Source organism: Anomaloglossus baeobatrachus, chromosome 2 (assembly GCF_048569485.1).
Source record: "Anomaloglossus baeobatrachus isolate aAnoBae1 chromosome 2, aAnoBae1.hap1, whole genome shotgun sequence".
In the NCBI taxonomy this organism is placed as follows: Eukaryota; Metazoa; Chordata; class Amphibia; order Anura; family Aromobatidae; genus Anomaloglossus; species Anomaloglossus baeobatrachus.
This window is the reverse complement of record NC_134354.1, coordinates 645,224,084-645,241,832: the sequence shown is the minus strand read 5'-3', so window position 1 is coordinate 645,241,832 and position 17,749 is coordinate 645,224,084. Positions and strand designations below refer to the sequence as shown.

The 17,749-nt window shown below is 39.8% G+C and overlaps 1 protein-coding gene across 3 annotated transcripts in view; it reads right to left on the bottom strand.

Moving 5' to 3' along the window:
• The window catches only part of LOC142291969 (inactive dipeptidyl peptidase 10-like), a 352,241-nt gene that overhangs the window by 237,513 nt on the left and 96,979 nt on the right, over positions 1-17,749 (bottom strand). For all 3 annotated transcript variants that reach the window (XM_075336956.1, XM_075336955.1, XM_075336957.1), the window contains exons 2-3: positions 12,792-12,906; positions 9,386-9,481 (exon numbers count right to left, since the gene is read on the bottom strand). In XM_075336956.1, coding sequence (XP_075193071.1) covers positions 9,386-9,481; positions 12,792-12,903 — 208 coding nt within the window. In that variant the 5' untranslated portion in view covers positions 12,904-12,906. The remainder of the gene's footprint in view (positions 1-9,385; positions 9,482-12,791; positions 12,907-17,749) is intronic.

Below are 17,749 nucleotides of genomic sequence, written 5' to 3'. Positions count from 1 at the left end.
GCACGTACACACAGTGTAATACCTCAAAGCTCTCCTATACACAATATGTTGGCCACCTCAGTAGTCCTCACACAATAAAATGCCCCTAAGGCCACATACACAGTATTATGCCTCTAACAGCTTTATTTACACAGTATAATGTCCCCCACACTGTATGATATCCACCCACACTAGTTCTTACACAGTATAATGCCCCCCACAGCCCCTCCATACACAGTATAATGACCCAAAGCCCTTATAAACAGCATGATACCGCATAGCTCCCCTCTACACAGTATGATGCCTCTTAGCCCTCACAGTAGTCCTCAAACAGTAGTCCCTAAACTGTATGGTGGTCTCCACAATAGTCTCCTCACTGTATGATGCCTCCACATTGCCCCTACAAGTACTTTTAAAACAAAAAATAAAGATGGCACATTTTCCAGCAGACAGTGACAAGGCGCGGGTGGACCAACATGGTATTGTCATTGCACCTGGGCACGCATAGGATGTCAGAGTCTTCCTGTTCTACCTTAGAGTTGTGCACACTGATACAGTTAAGAGTGGTGGTCACTCCTGGTGATCCCATCTCAAGGAGGATCTGAGGGCGACTGCCCCCTCTGCTTCTTCCAGAGCTTCGCTACTGCTAGTAATATTACCTTTTTCAAGAAATTCATCCAGGCCCTTCTTGAAATTTTTAATAAATCAATAATAAAACAAAAACAAAGGGCATTTAAAATCTTTAAGGCTGAGAATACAGAAATAGCATTTCAGGAGTATAAAGATATCAATAGCAAATGTAAAAAAAAGAAATCAAGCAAGCAAAATTAGCTACTGAAACAAAAATTACCAAGGAGATTAAAATAAATTCAATTTTTTTTAAAAAATACATTAAAGCCAAAAGGAAAACAAAGGATAGTATTGTCCCCTTGAAATATGATAACAAGTTAATTATAGAGGACAAAGAAAAGACTGAGATATTAAACAGGCACTTCTCAACTGTGTTCACCAAGGAACTGACTGTTCCAGGGATCATTCAACAAGTCAAAAATCAAAGTTCACCACCTGATTTAATTAATTTAATACAAGAAGAAGTACGCCTGCATCTGAGTAAATTAAACATTGATAAATCCCCCGGGCCAGATGGCATTCATCCATGAATATTGAGGGAATTGAGCTCAGTAATTGACAGACCACTGTATTTCATGTTCTTAGACTCGCTTATAACATGGTTGGTGCCTCAGGGGACGATTGCTGACGTGGTACCGATATTTAAGAAAGGTAGGAGGGTGGATCCAGGCAACTACTGACCAGTAAGCCTGACATCAGTAGTTTGCAAAGTTTTTGAGGGCATTTTAAGGGATGACATGCAACAATATATTGGAGAAAATAATATAATAACTGACAGACAGCATGGATTTATGTAAGATAAGTCGTGTCTAACCAACCTGTTGGGGTTCTATGAGGAGTTAAGTGCAAATCTGAATATTGGTAATACAGGTGATGTGATTTATTTGGACTTTGCAAAGGCATTTGATACTGTACCACATAATAGCCTTATACTAAAGATCCAGAAGCAAGTGTGAAGGTGGTCTGAGCTATAGCTTGTTTGTTCAAACATAATAAGAATATCTGTGTATATAAATAATCAAAATGTAGATGTAGTTGCATAATTATCTGTCTGTCTATGTAGCCATCGCATAGACCCATAATATAATTTAAAGTTGTATAGTCATGAAGGGGTTACCAAGAATGAGAACAGATGTACAACCGATGAAAGTCTCTTAATGATAAGTAAAAGTCTTATCAGTAGCTTCACACAGAAAGAATGTACAAGAAACAAACAATGTGCTGTGAGAAATTAAGGAGTGGAAAACTCCCTGTTTAGCCTCAAGGTTATTCATGCATATTGTATAATTGGATCTATCTAATACATGAGTCAGTGGAAGACGCTGGCTGAAATAGAGAGCATGGCTGTGTGTTCATTGTCTTATACATTGATATATCGGCACTGGTATACAGCTAATACGGCACCGTCTCTGGATATCCTAAACGAAGACTCCATTAGCAGTCTTCACCCAAATTCTTCCTTTGACAGTTGGCGCACCAGAGTGGGGCTCCTTTCACGGATGTATTACCGACCTGGCAATACCAATGCTTTGGACGTCGTGGACTGAGATTTCCCTCCGCTCCAAGTAGACTGATCATCTCCATCATGCGGGTGAGTGTAACATACTGTGTTTTCACTACCGTTGTCGTTGGTTTGGAGAGGAGGGAGTGACGGGCTGTGTGTCCAAATTGGTGTTAAAAGGTACCTGATTGTGACTCAGGGGTAGTGCAGCTGAAGCTCAGAGCACGATCCCAGCCCTAAGGTGTGGATTGATCGAGAGTGTCACATGGTATCCAGAGGACGGTTGTTAGGGCAGGAAAGACGGTGGTGGTTGGATATAGCTAGCTAGACTTACCCGGTCTGTAATTAAAGACGCGGGGGGGGGGGTTCCCGTGGCTGAAGATAGGGATTAGGACATTAAATTTGATACAGTTGCTCAAGTCCGGATGGAATACCTTTTGTACCCCTCCTCCATATCACGAGATACCCTTATTAGGGGGTTCCCGTGGCTGAAGATAGGGATTAGGACATTAAATTTGGTGCAGCTGATCAAGTCCGGAGGGAATACATTTTGTACCCCTCCTCCATATCACGGTATTCCCTTATTACTATATAGCTGAGGGAGCAGCTAGTATAGAGGTGGAGCCTTAAGTTCCGGCCGGGCTGTAACGCACACCGCATAGTCATTCATTAGTGTAATCCAGACACCACCAAGATAGCAAAAATGTTTGGACAGAAAGCTGAGAGGCCTGAAGGTAACAAGAGATTGTTGATTGATACTGAATTGTTTAACAGAATAACGCAGATATTGCTATCAGACGGATATATTGAGGTCAAAGAAGAGGATGAGCGAGGAGATGTTGTGTTTTCCTATAGGTCACCTAAGTCTGAGGATGGTTTTAGGGGCACTCAGGAAGGTTGTTTTGTTGCTACTTCACAGCCTAATTCTGGACAAGCTCCGGAGTTATTCACAGATGCTGCAGTCATTAGATAGCATTCCTTAACCCTTTCCACACCCATTCCCCTGGTCCTTCCCATACCTGCAATGCCGTCTCTCCCCTCACCGGCCAGTCTGGCAACACGCTCCCCAGTTACCAATCCCCTCCCCTTGGATTCCCCTTTTTCCTCTAGGACACATAGTGAGCCTTACCCCGAACCTTACGAGGAACAGCCCTCATTTAAATATGCCCCTTTCAACCCCATCCAGTCAGCGGCATTAATCCCCTACCTGCCAGATCCCGAAATTAACCCTATGTGATTTTATAGGAAGATGGTACAGGTCCAGCAGTTATATTCAGCTGCTCGGAAGGACCTAGTTAATCTCACCAAAATAAAAGCAGGAGACAGTTTTTGGCCCTCAATGGAGCCCCATCTCACAATGCCCCCAGGCACTGATGACACCATTTTCCAAAGTGGGCAACAGTATTGTGCTGCTTTAAAAAGATGTGCTCAAGATCAATTGATGTATACAAATGCGCCGGTGCAGCCCCTGCCACAGCCCATGCCCCAACAGGGTCCAAACCCCGTATACATAGCTCGCAATCAACAAAACCAGCAGAGCCAGCAACAGAATTGTTGGCGTTGTGGTCAGCCCGGTCACTATCAAAGAAAGTGTCACACCCGCAAATCTCAATGTTTGGCCAGGTACCCTCGAAACCGTAACCAAAACTTGCAGCACACAAATCCACATTAAAGATGTTCCTTGTAGATTCAGTAATAATCTACCTGAAGCCAGGTGTGCCTTTTCCCAAAGTATCACAGTATCCCTTTAAATCATTCCCAGAAGATTTTCCAAGATACTGCCCACAGTTCGAGCTGCACCCACAAGTCTGCCCCAACCTTCCCTAATGACACAGAGGGGAGCCCCGGACTGCTTTCTTTTTTTTGTTTGTTGCAGTGATTTCCAGTCCCAAGCCACCCGTTTTAATGATGCTCTCCATTCCACTCCATCAATCTTAAGTCTTCTGTAATATATGTTTCTGTAGTAGTTTTGTCTCTGCTGGCTGACTCTGATGGCTTTTTTTTTCTTGTATCTGTTTTTCCCACCAGCCATTCTAACATTGCGCACTCTGAAGGACAGGTGGGGGGCCATAAACCCGCAGGGATGTGTGGCAGGGTGTACAGTGAACTGCTGCTTATTACAAGTTGTAGAAAGAAGGAACAAAAAAAAGAGAAAAAAAACTGACGAAGTAGAGAGAAAAAAAAAAAAATGGCTTCTGCAGAGATTTGCGGGACTACATGTGTTTTATATACTAACAAGTGCTTTTTCCGGCTGGTGGAGTAGATTTTGTTTAATCCTTAGAGTTCAAATTTTCACAGGAGATTATCACTAGTATCCTACTAATACCTAAATAATTAAATTAATTTTGCAGGGAAAAGTATATTTCTTAAAATATACAAATTAGTTTTTTTTTGTTTTTATGGTTATGTTTTTGTTTTGTATTATTTTTGCATACAAACTGCCAATATTAATTAGTTTCCTTTCTTTTGTAGATACAGAATATCTATGAATCGTGTTGTAAGGTTTCAAAATTCCCCAGTAAAGTATAGGTTATATTTATCGATTGTTTAATTATATTGTCTGCTGTTATAAACCTATAAATTTTGCCAAAGTAGTATATAAAAACAAAACATAAAAAGGGGGGAAAAGTAGATATCTATTATATTTTACCAGCAGTAAAAGGCACAGCAGATATATTGGATAGGCTTTAAAGCTGGCCTTTCTTTTGAAACAGTTATGTCATGTTTATTGGACTACTATGAAACATGTCTGTTATAACAATTATCTAATGCATATTTCTTTTAGTTTTTGTTTTTATAGATTAAACCAGATGGTGGTCGATTCTGCACTGGATATGCTACGGTTTGCACAACAAGAGGTAGTCTAAATTTAGGCCACTCCCTCCCCTCCTATCGGTACAGGAGGAAGTGACCTAAATGCCTCTCTAGATGGGTGGAGCAGAGGTAGGTAAGATAGTCAAAATGTATGTAGGATGTAGATCTTTCCTGTTGTCAAATAAGCTAGGTACACCAAAAAGAAAGTCTAGATCTGAGCTGATGGAATCGGATGGAGATCCCCGCACAGGTGCAGCTGACCAAGAAGCAGTGAACGGGCCTAGAGTTGAGGAGTCCTTTACCATGCATAAAGATCATGCCTCGGTGACACCGGTCACGTCAGTGACTTCTGTCACTCCTTGTGTTCTTAAATCCCTACAGGAACAAGCGAATCAACAAGGAGTGGAGTGCGAGATGCAGAGAGCCAGCTGACTGAGGAAGGTCTGTGGATAAAGGGCGGTAAGCTTTCTCTGCCATGAGATCTCTTCTTAATGATGGCCCAAGAAACATGGACTAAAATCTGTGAAAAACAAATATCAGTGTGCGCTTTGGTGACGCCAGGGTTCAGTACCCAGGTAGGCAAACTCACCCGGTCTTGTAAAACATGTTCTTAAAACAATGAGGTAAAACTGTAAAGAGTCCGTAGAAACACCCTGCACCTGCTCTACCCATTCTTAGAGACTGCAAACTGATTATAGATATATATCATGAGCACATTGTATGCAAGTCTGTGCGCTGTTGTGTAGATTTCTTTCTAGGTCTGGTCAGAGGCTTTCCAGTGCAGAAAACGACGTCATTGCTGAAAATCTATATAATGCAAGTGGTATGTAAAAAAAGAAACAAACTAATAAGTTGTAAACCAATGTGTGTTTTGTTTCTCTTTAGTGTGTTTTGTTTCTCTTTGGTGTGTGTTGTGTTTCTCTTTAGTAATAAACAAGTTTCAATGTAAAATGTTTTTTTGGTCTAGCGCAAAGCACGTATAATTTTCATATGTTTAACTAATTAGAGAAATAAACAAGAGTATTTTCTAATTTCAGATCCTAAATCAGAGTTAGTAGTATATGGTTTTCGGTCAGGAGACTGAATAATCCTAAAAGGATACACAGAAATTTCGATAAAGCTCAACGGCAAGACAACATGGATTCGTGCCCCGCATTGCAGAAGGGTCGATCCACCGGAGCTGCACTGAGCGTCCTGCTCATATTTATCCTTTACAAAAAGACCTGTACAGTCCCAAACCATCATTGCCAAAACAGTTAGAAAAGAGGACTTAGAGAGCCTTATGACATGGGAAAGCCCAACTACAAAGGGTGAGGACTCGCCTAGGAGTCCTTGGTCTCAAACCGGTGAAGAAACCCCTTTCCCCTCTCCACCCATGCCTCAACGTTCAGTCAGGCAGGATTTCCCAACAGATCTTTCTTCTTCTTTTCCTAAGGGAACACGGTACCCTTAGTATTTGGAAATGGCAAAAGTGAGTCAAGGGGGGACTATTGAGGGTACGAATTGAGTAATCTAAAATACTTAATTCAGCCATTTCATAGACCCAAAATTGTGGTTTGGTTAATGTAATCTAACCATTTACAAATGTTTTTGTCTCCTACTAACTCAATATAAAATACTAGCTATGGATTCTTTCATCTCGGGAAAAGTTTTGGAAGAGCCTATTCCATCAGGCTAATGTCTCCGCGGCCTAGTCTGCTGAGCACTGGCAATGACACGCAAGTTAACGTCACATCTCAGAAACCAATGGACCTGAAACAACCGAAGCAGAAAGCGGCTGCTATTCTACCCATTATCCCAGAAGGTTTTTCCAAGTCTGCACCACAAACTGTATACATGAAGCCTCATCATGTTTTGTTGTTTTTTTATTAAGAGCAGATTATCCAGGTTCACAAAGTGGCCCTAAGTGGACTAGCACTGACCAAGCATCTTCCTTTTTGTTTCATATCCGGAAAGAAGAACCATAGAAAATTTGTAGCAAATGTTCTTTTGTTTTTTTTTGTTTTTTGATTATGTGCTAATTTTTAAATAAGGTCTAGATTCAATCTTTCTTAATCAGGATAATGTGCCCTAATGAGAGTAATAACGCCAATTCTAATAGCCCCTATAAATCATAAAGTTATTTTTAATAAATAAAATAAGTACTTAAGGGGGGAGTTAAAGTCTGTAGTGTTAAATTAAACAACAATCTCATAAAAGCCCACATATTTAGATATAATTAAAGTCCCAAGGGCAGTAGGTCACAAATAAGTCCCAAATAATAAAATATATCTAAATGGGAAAAATTTTAAAATTTAAGGTTAATAATATTCACAGATATTTTATTAAGGGGGGACTGTGAAGATGGTCTGAGCTATAGCTTGTTTGTTCAAACATAATAAGAATATCTGTGTATATAAATAATCAAAATGTAGATGTAATTGCATAATTATCTGTCTGTCTATGTAGCCATTGCATAGACCCATAATATAATTTAAAGTTGTATAGTCATGAAGGGGTTACCAAGAATGAGAACAGATGTACAACCGATGAAAGTCTTTTAATGATAAGTAAAAGTCTTATCAGTAGCTTCACACAGAAAGAATGTACAAGAAACAAACAATGTGCTGTGAGAAATTAAGGAGTGGAAAACTGCTTGTTTAGCCTCAAGGTTATTCATGCATATTGTATAATTGGATCTATCTAATACACGAGTCAGTGGAAGATGCTGGCTGAAATAGAGAGCATGGCTGTGTGTTCATTGTCTTATACATTGATATATCGGCACTGGTATACAGCTAATACGGCACCGTCTCTGAATATCCCAAATGAAGACTCCATTAGCAGTCTTCACCCAAATTCCTCCCTTGACACAAGGACTAGGGAAAACTATATGCACTGTGTAAAGAATTGGCTAAAAGATAGGAAACAAAGAGTAGTCATAAATGGTTCATTCTCTAAATGGGTATAGTCAGCAGTAGGGTGCCGCAGGGATCTGTGCTGGGACCGATTCTTTTTAATCTCTTTATTAATGACCTTGTGGATGGGATTGATAGTAAAGTGTCAGTCTTTGCTGATGATACCAAACTATTTAGTATATTAAAAACTGACCTTGATAGTACAATATTACAAAACAATCTGGATGAGATGTCAGAATGGGCAGATACTTGGCAAATGAGATTTCATTTTGATAAATGTAAAGTAATGCAACTAGGACGGAGTAATCCCATAGCTGCGTATACATTAAATGGAAGTAAACTCGGGACTAGAGAACAGAAGGAGGACTTGGGTATTCTGGTTACAAATAAGCTGAGCAGCAGTATTCAATGTCAAGCAGCAGATGCTAAAGCAAACAAGATTCTAGGGTGTATAAAAAGAGAGATTAGATCCCATGATCCCAATGTATTGTTTCTCCTCTCTAAATCACTTGTAAGGCCCCATCTGGAATATGGGATCCAGTTTTGGGCTCCACATTTTAAAAAGGGCATTCAAAAGTTAGAGTTAGTTCAAAATCAGGCAACTAGACTACTACAAGAAATGGAAGGCCTCCCGTATGATGACAGGTTGGATTTGTTTAGCTTCGAAAAAAGACGCCTCATAGGAGATCTCATTTATATGTATAACTGCATGTGTTGTCAATACAAAGGACTGGCACATGACTTATTCCTTCCAAAGACAATACTAAGGACCAGGGGGCACTCACTGTGAGTGGAAGAAAAGCGATTCCGGCAGCTAAATAGGAAAGGGTTATTTACAGTTAGAGCAGTCAGACTGTGGAATGCCCTACCACAAGAGGTAGTAATGGCAGATACTATTACAGCTTTTAAAAAAAGGGCTGGAAGATTTCCTCAGTACACACAACATTGTTGACTTAATGACAAAATGTATAATTGGTGGAAGAAGGTTGAACTAGATGGACCCAGGTCATTTTTCTACCTATGTAATTATGTAACCATTGTAACATGGTGCAGCTTGTGTCACCATTTTCACTGTAAAATATCCCCATGTATGATAATTATGAAACCTTCAGTTTTATAGATAATACATATTTGAATAAAAAAAAATTGAAGCAGTAAATGTATTATTTATTTCTGGATATATATTACACCATCCAACAATATCCAACAACCGTCTGACTAATGTTTCCGTCTAAGGAAAACTATAAAAACAAAATGCCTAGGACAGAGACAGATAAAAATTATCTCTTTTTTTCCCATTTATCTGATGTATATCTGCTGAATGGTGCATAATACATATATAAATATATTTTTGTAAACAAAAGATAAGCTTATTACCAAGAACTGAAAAACAAATCTTCATTTATTTCACTTTTTACAGTTAATATGTAGAGTTTAGTAAATCTATAAAAATACTTTGTGATATTGCTGTTTTCACAAAATTACTTATTTTTTTAGAACGACTTGGACTGTGGAATATTGTAAAATTGTATTCAACGATAAAGAACAAGTTCATTGCACTTACCGCTTGCCCAAAAAATATTTGGCACATTGACCTGGTAGTCCGGATTCTCGAGATCTGATAATGTGAGGCATATCTTATCGGGCAGTCTTGGGATATCTGTGAAGTGATGGAACAGGACAACAGTTGTCTTATGACAAAGTATGAACTACAAATTAAGTATATTCAGCAAATATAGAGATTTCATATTTATAAATTCAAATAAATTTGCTAATATCCAGTACATGATATTCTCTGCTCTTTTTAAATGTAAAGTCATAAAACTATAATGCATTGAAATTGCAACACCAACAAGGAAAAGTCATGGATTTATGGAAATAAACATGTTAATGATTTGCAAATGATAAAAAAATGTAAATCAAAGTATGAGTGTCATGCGCAGAAATACATGCACATACAGTACATGGAATTGTCTCCCATCAAGCCCATCAGGGACGTCGTTGGTCAGCACTTGGAAAGACGACTAATAACCTCATTAATAGCAAAGTCTGTAAGTGCAAATACTCAATAATAAATAAATCGAGATGTTTTGAAAGTTTCATTTCCATGTTTTCATCATTCGCATATCTCTTACATTTTTATCCATCCTGTGATTTCCATAATTCCACAACATTTCCTTCTTGGTGTTGCAATTTCAATGTCGAGGTGTGTAGAATAAGTAAATGTAAATTACCAATAAATTAACATAATGAATAATTTTTATTTCTATACCCTGAACATATTCCGTAACACAATACAATTCAAAGGAGACATGTACAGACAATATGAGACATTACGGAGTAACACAATTCAACACATACCAAAAGGAGTAAGGGCCCTGCTCGCAAGCTTACAATTAGAGATGGGCGAACCTGCAGATGTTCGGGTTCGGCGGGCCTAAGTGGACTTAAAAAAAAAACCAAATGTGCGGTTCAGGCCTGGACTTGAACCCAAACTTGAGTCTGGACCCTAAACCCCATATAACTCTATAGGTATCCAAACTTGTGTGCTGTAAAGTGGTGTTAGTAAAGCCTAGGGAGCTGCAAAAGGAAGCAAAAGGATGATAAAAGCAGAACAGTTATACCTACAGAATTTCCATGCAGCTGTCACACTACTTTTGTGTCCGTATATTAAATCTCATGCATATTCACTGCTTCCCCCATCCACCCTCTGTGACAGCATCTGTGATTAGTTGCAGTCAGACTGCTGGCATGCTGGTGTCTGTGATTGGTTCCCCTACCCTAGCTTTCTGGGTTCCAGAGTGGAGAGTATAAAATAAATAATTGAAAATAAATGGAGTAGGGTCCCCCATATTATGATAACCAGAGCAGATAAAGCTGACAGCTGGAGGATTCAGCCCCCAGCTCTGTGCATTATCTTGGCTGTGTATCAAAATATGAGGGACCCCATGTGGCTTTTTTAAAATTATTTAAACAAATAATTTTTAAAAAACAGTGTGCTGTCCCCCTCAATTTTGATACACAGCCAATATAAAGCAGACAGCTGGGGGCTGGTAATTTCAGGCTGGTGAGGTCCATGATAATTGGACCCTCCCCAGCCTAAAACTAGCAGCCCGCAGCTGCCCTTGAATTGGCGCATCCATTAGATACACCAATCCTGGCGCTTTCCCTGCTCATCCCAATTGCCCTGGTGCGGTAGCAAGTGGGGTAATATAAGAGGTTAATGACAGTTGTGATTTGTAAAAAAATCACAGTTGTCATCAAGCCCAAGGATAGTAATGGGTAGGAGTTTATGATACCATCCTATTACTAATCTTGTATGTAAAACAAAACACAGAGTAACACAAAAACCATGGGCCTCTACAGTCTGAGAATACCAGCCCCCAGCTGTCTACTTTATCTTGGCTGGGGGGGATTGCACACAGATTTTTAAAATTACTTTTTCAAATATTTAAAAATAAAAACAAAAAACAGGTAAGATAATGTACACAGCTGGGGGCTGAAGCCTCCAGCTTTCAGCTTTATCTAAGTGGGTTGTGGAATGGGACCCTACGCCATTTTTTCCACTTATTTTTTTATTTTTACACTCCACTCCAGAACCCAAACAGCTTGTGTGAGGGCAACCAATCACAGATGTTGGCATGCTAGCAGTCTGACTTCAAGCAACCACAGATGCTGTCACAGAGGGTGGGTGGGGGAAGCTGTGAATATGCATAAGATTTAATGAATGGACCAGGAAGAAGTGTGACAGCCGTGCGGAGACTCATTAAGCATAACTGTCCTGCTTTAATCCCCATTTTGCTCTTTTTTTTATTCTTATCCAGGGGGCTTAACCCAAACAGTAACACGGACTGAGAAGTCCATGTGCGGTGTCCGTGCATGGACACTAGGTGTCCGGTACGGACCCCAAACTTACAGTTCGGATTTGCTGTATGCTGAATAAACTGCTTAGTGGTAGAAGTGTTACCGAAGAGTGTGAGGTGGCGGGTAGTACACAGAAATCCAAAAGCCTTAAGTTCCATTTACATTGGTCAATAATCGGGCTTTCCTAAGAACTATCATTGTCCATGGTGTTTTTAGGTGTATTTTTGTTGTGCGTCAGACCTCAGTTGGTCAGAACACCCTCGCCTCGTGCGTTTCGTGACAGCAATGAACACGAAGTGAGTGCAGCTGCTGCTCTCACTTCCTGTTGATTAAATTCTTTGAGCCGAAGGAGAAAGAAGCTGGCACTGATTGGACATGTAGCTTGTGTGACCTCACAACCCAATGTGAGCTGCGGCAGCGCAAACCTGGACACTGCTGGAACAGCACCTGTACAGGAGGTGAGTGTCTGCTTTATTATTTTACCTGGGAGAAACATGTGGCATCAAAAATGGTTGTCCAAGTAGTGGACAACCTCTTTAAACTTTCTTAGAAATCATCATTCTCATCAACACATCGTTCCGTAACAGATTGATGGTTGATAAAGAGCCACGATTGCGCTGTATAAATGTACTCCTATATTACAACTTCCCATTTCCGAAAAAAAAGCAAGAAAAAAAACACATTCTAGAACAACTAAACATTGATATATCCTGTATGTAGCTATACATTATTTATAACGTACATTATTTATATAATTAAAATAATATTTTGGGATGAGCTTATGGCATATGGAATTTTATACCATATAAGAGGATTATGGATAGCAGTACCTAAATCTGTTCCCCACTGTCTCAGCTGGTGTATATGTGTCCCTCGTTTCTTGCCAGAGAGTATGGTGTGATTGTGGCTGTGTCTTGACCTGTTGTGTGAATAGTTGCCCTTGTCTACTTGTCATTGGTCTGCAGAGAGCTTTACTAACAGACACTATTACAAGTGGGACAAAACATGGAAACAGAGCCTTATTTATATTTTTTTATTCCAGACTAGTGGTGTGCTGTAGCAGTTTTGCTCTTTATAGTGTAATATTGAGGTGTGTCACTCCTTACCTGGAGAAAGCAGGAATATTGCTAACAGGACAATCGACATTACCACAGCGATTACCAGTACTGCCAGCCCAATTCCACGCCAATTACGGGGTGGTGCTCCATAAGATCCCATGTCCTGATAAAGGAAACAAAACACTTATTTAAACAAAAACATACTGTGAAAATATATATTTTTCTATATATTTTTTTTAGTAACATAACCATTTTATACTTTCTAAATATCTATCTTTATACCCTGGCACTTTTGCAATTAGCTTTATTACACAATACCTTACTCTTCTCCCTGTCCAGCTAAACCTTTAAGAAGTTATCCACTACCCTAACTCATTTCATTTTTTAATCATCAATCGTGCTATTATGTGTCAATAAATTCATCCATACTCTTATTATTATTATAGTAATATAAACATTTTAACATGCAGATAGCATCATTTTATGTCTCCCAGCAGCTCTGATGTCTACATAAATCTCTTCCTCTCCCCAGACATAATGTGTGCTAAAACTACAAGTACCATCATGCATTGCTGCAGCCTGTTTTCCAGCACTTAGCACGCCTCCTCCATTCTCCATCCTGTGCTGCTAAAGATATTGGGAGATACCAAGTGTCAGAGCAGCCCAGGGTAGGTACCAGCCCATCTGGCAATTGACAGATGGCCAGTACAGCCCTGTCACAGTGTTTAATATTTTTCAGCTGTTCACCTCAGTGATTATCTAAACTCTTTGCTTTTGAAATGCAGATTATTAATTATTATTTATTATTATAGCGCCATTTATTCCATGGCGCTTTACATGTGAAAGGGGTATACAAAATAGGGACAAGTACAATAATCATAAACAATACAAGGCACAGACTGGCACAGGAGGATGGAGGTCCCTGCCCGCGAGGGCTCACAGTCTACAAGGGATGGGTGAGGATACAGTAGGTGAGGGTAGAGCTGGATGACAGCATATTACAAGCAGTCCGCTCCTGCTGTTACTGCTGAATGAAACTGTCAGCTCAGTTTGCATAAGGCAGAATTATGATTTACTCAACACCCACCAGAAGGAGCACAGTGACAACTTTCTTTCCTTTTGTCTGATTTTTGTGCCAGAAAAGAAAGTATCAAACATAACAGAGAAGGAAGAAATGTTGCAGGAATTGGAGAACAAAAAAAAATAAAAAAAAACCACATTTAGGGATTAGCTACTTTGTATGTTCTCCCCGCGTTTGTGTTGCTTTCCTCCAGGTTCTCCGATTTCCTCCCAGACTCTAAAGACATAGTGATAGGGATTTAGGTTGTGAGCTCCAAAGGGGACAGTGATGATCACGTCTGTAAAGCGCTGTGGAATTAATTACGCTATATCAGGGAGTAAAATAAATTAAATAAATAAAAATGAGAGTGCCTAAAATACCAATAAAGTGTTACATTTAAAAAGTATTAGTCCAAAAATATACTTGAAGGTCTAATACTAATAGTAGATACAGTGCCTTGAAAAAGTATTCATACTCCATGAACTTTTCCACATTTTTTATAATCTTACATCCACAAACTTAAATGTATTTTATTGGGGTTTTATGTGATATACCAACACCAAGTGGCAAGTATTTGTGAAGTGTATAGAAAATGATATATGTTTTTCTAAATATTTTAAAAATATGAATCTGAAAATTGTGATGTGCATTTGAATTCAGTACCCCTGAGACACAACTTTGTAGGACTACATTGTGCTGCAATTACTGCTGAAAATCTTTTGGGGTATTTCTCTACTAGCTTTGCAAAGCTAAAGGCACACACTTTTGCCCATTCTGATTTGCAAAATAGCTCTATCTCAGTGACATTGGATGGAGAGTGTCTGTGAACAGCAATTAATGAGGTTTTACCATGAACAAAGTTAATTTCAAAGTTGATTTTAATCAATAGATCTTAGAATAATAAAAATGTGTACAATTGGATGTGTTGAAAAAAAAATGTTACTGTGCTGAGATCATGGCTGGATTTAGCTATGTGCAACCTGTGCGATCGCAGAGAGCACCAGCGCCAGACTGCAGTGATGCGACAGCGAGTCAGATGAAAGTTAATGTGCACACTGACCGCTGCTGCCTCTCTGCCGTGAGCCAGGTCTCTAGCCCAGGAGTGTCAAACATGCAGACCGCATGCACATGGACCAGACCCCTTGGTGACAGGGGCCACCACGGTCAGCGCTTTACTTAAGTTGAATGATTTGTGGCACTGCACAAAGAGGTTTTTTGCATTATACCAAGGGTAGACACCGGCCAATCAGAAGCAAGCATGTGACGTCGGTGTATAACAACAGCTGCGTGCCTCTGATTAGCTGTTAGCTGCGATTAGTGTAGTGCAGAAGAGAGCTTCTCTGCATGGCACCGCAAATCATTCAACTGAAGTAAGGCACTGATGGCAGCGGTCCCTGCACTGGGTTGCGATCATCTAGGGGTCTACATTCCTGCGTGCTGCCAAAAACAGGTAAAGGGACACCGAGGGAATGGAAGACAGGTATGTTTTTTTTGTGTATGTGAAGAATGGCACAATAGGGAACAAGAAGGGGACCAGCATGAGAACATTACTAAAGGATGAGCACAATACTACAGGGGACAAGGACGGGCACATTACTACAAGGGACAAGGATGCGCACACTACTACGAGATGGGCACAAGGATGAGCACATTAATAAAGGTGATAAGAATGGGGACATTACTATAGGAGACAAGGATGGGCACATTACTACAGGGGACAAGATTGGCACAAGGATGGGCTCATTACTACAGTGTGGAGAACAGGATGGGCACATTACTACAAGTAGGGGCCGAGGATGAGCACGTTACTACAGGAGACAAGGATGGTCGCATTACTACAGGGAATAAAGATGGGCACATTACTACAGTATGGGGACCACAATGGGAACATTACTACAAGTAGTTGACCAGGATGAGGACATTACTACAGGAGACAAGGATGGGTACATTACTACTCAGGACAAGTATGGACACATTACTACTTTATGGGACCAGGATGAGCCCATTACAACAAGGGACAAGGATGGGCACAAGGATGAGCACATTTCTACAGGGAACAAGTATGGGCACATTACTACACTATGGGGAGTGGGATTGGCAGATTACTATAGGGGACAAGGATGGGCATAATACTACAGTATGGAGACTAGGATGAGCACATTACTACAGGAGCTAAGGGATGGGCACATTACTACAGTATGGAGACTAGGATGAGCACATTACTACAGTAGACTAGAATGAAGGATGGGCACATTTCTGCAGTATGGGGACCAGGATGAGCACATTACTACAAGTATGGGCCGAGGATGAGCACGTTACTACAGGAGACAAGGATGGTCGCATTACTACAGGGAACAAAGATGGGCACATTACTACAGTATGGGGACCACGATGGGAACATTACTACAGGTAGTTGACCAGGATGAGCACATTACTACAGGAGACAAGGATGGGTACATTACTACTGGGGACAAGCATGGACACATTACTACTTTATGGGACCAGGATGAGCACATTACAACAAGGAGCAAGGATGGGCACAAGGATGAGCACATTTCTACAGGGAACAAGTATATGCACATTACTACAGTATGGGGAGTGGGATTGGCAGATTACTACAGGGGACAAGGATGGGCATAATACTACAGTATGGAGACTAGGATGAGCACATTACTACAGGAGACAAGGATGGGCACATTACTACAGCATGGAGACTAGGATGAGCACATTACTACAGTAGACTAGGATGAAGGATGGGCACAATACTGCAGTATGGGGACCAGGATGAGCACATTACTACAATGAACAAGGATGGGCACATTACTACAGGGGACAAGGATGGGCACATTACTACATGGGACAAAATGGGCACAATACTGCCGGAAACAAGGATGGGCACATTGATACAGGGGACAAAAATTGGCACAATACTGCAGGAGACAAGGATGGGCACAAGGATGGGCACATTACTGCAGGAGACAAGGATGGGCACATTACTACAGAGGAATAGGATGAGCTCAAGGATGAGCATATTACTATAGGGGCAGAGATGGGCACATTACTACAGTATGGGGACCACGAATGGCACATTACTACAGTATTGGGACCAGGATGGGCACAGGGGATAAAATTGGCATATTACTACAGGGGACAAGGATGGGCCATTGTTACAGGGGAAACCTGTCACGTTATTTATTCTATTCCCGCAAATATCATTAAAAAATGTAGCTTTTTTATCATACAAAAAAAATCAGTAAAAAGAAAAAAAAAACATGTAAAATAAAAGGCAGAAACGAAAACTTCAAATTGTCCTACAAAAAACAAGCACAAATATGGCTTATTTGGCAAATTTGGCAATAAGTTACAGCTCTAAAAATATAATGATGCAAAACAAGTTAATTTTTGTAACATATTGTTTTTAATGTGTAAAAGTAGCAAAGCATAAAAAATTAAATAAAACTGGTATCACTGTAACCATACTGACCTAAAGAATAAATCGGTCTTATCACTTTTACCACACAATCAACTGCGCAAAAAACAAAAATTTTAAAATAATAAGTGAACTACTATTGTTTGTTAATTCTGCATCAGAAAAATCTGAATAAAACACAATCAAAAAATGATGTATACCCCAAAATTTCCAGCGCAAACAAAAATTATTATTTTGTAAAAAAAAAAGTGTTTTCCTGTGATTGCAACAAAACATTAAAACCAATATAAATGTGATATTGCTGTAATTGCACCTACTTGAAGAATAAAGTTGTGTTATCATTAATACAGCATGGTGAACCATGCAAAAAAGAAAATGAAAACTATTCCTGTACTGCAATTTGTTTACCTCCCAAAGATTGGAATAATCCTCAGTTTACATTTGTCCTGTCTGCTGAGCATTTACTTCAGGGTTTTCATGTAAATCTCTTAAATGTAAACCTCTTAAAAATCGTGG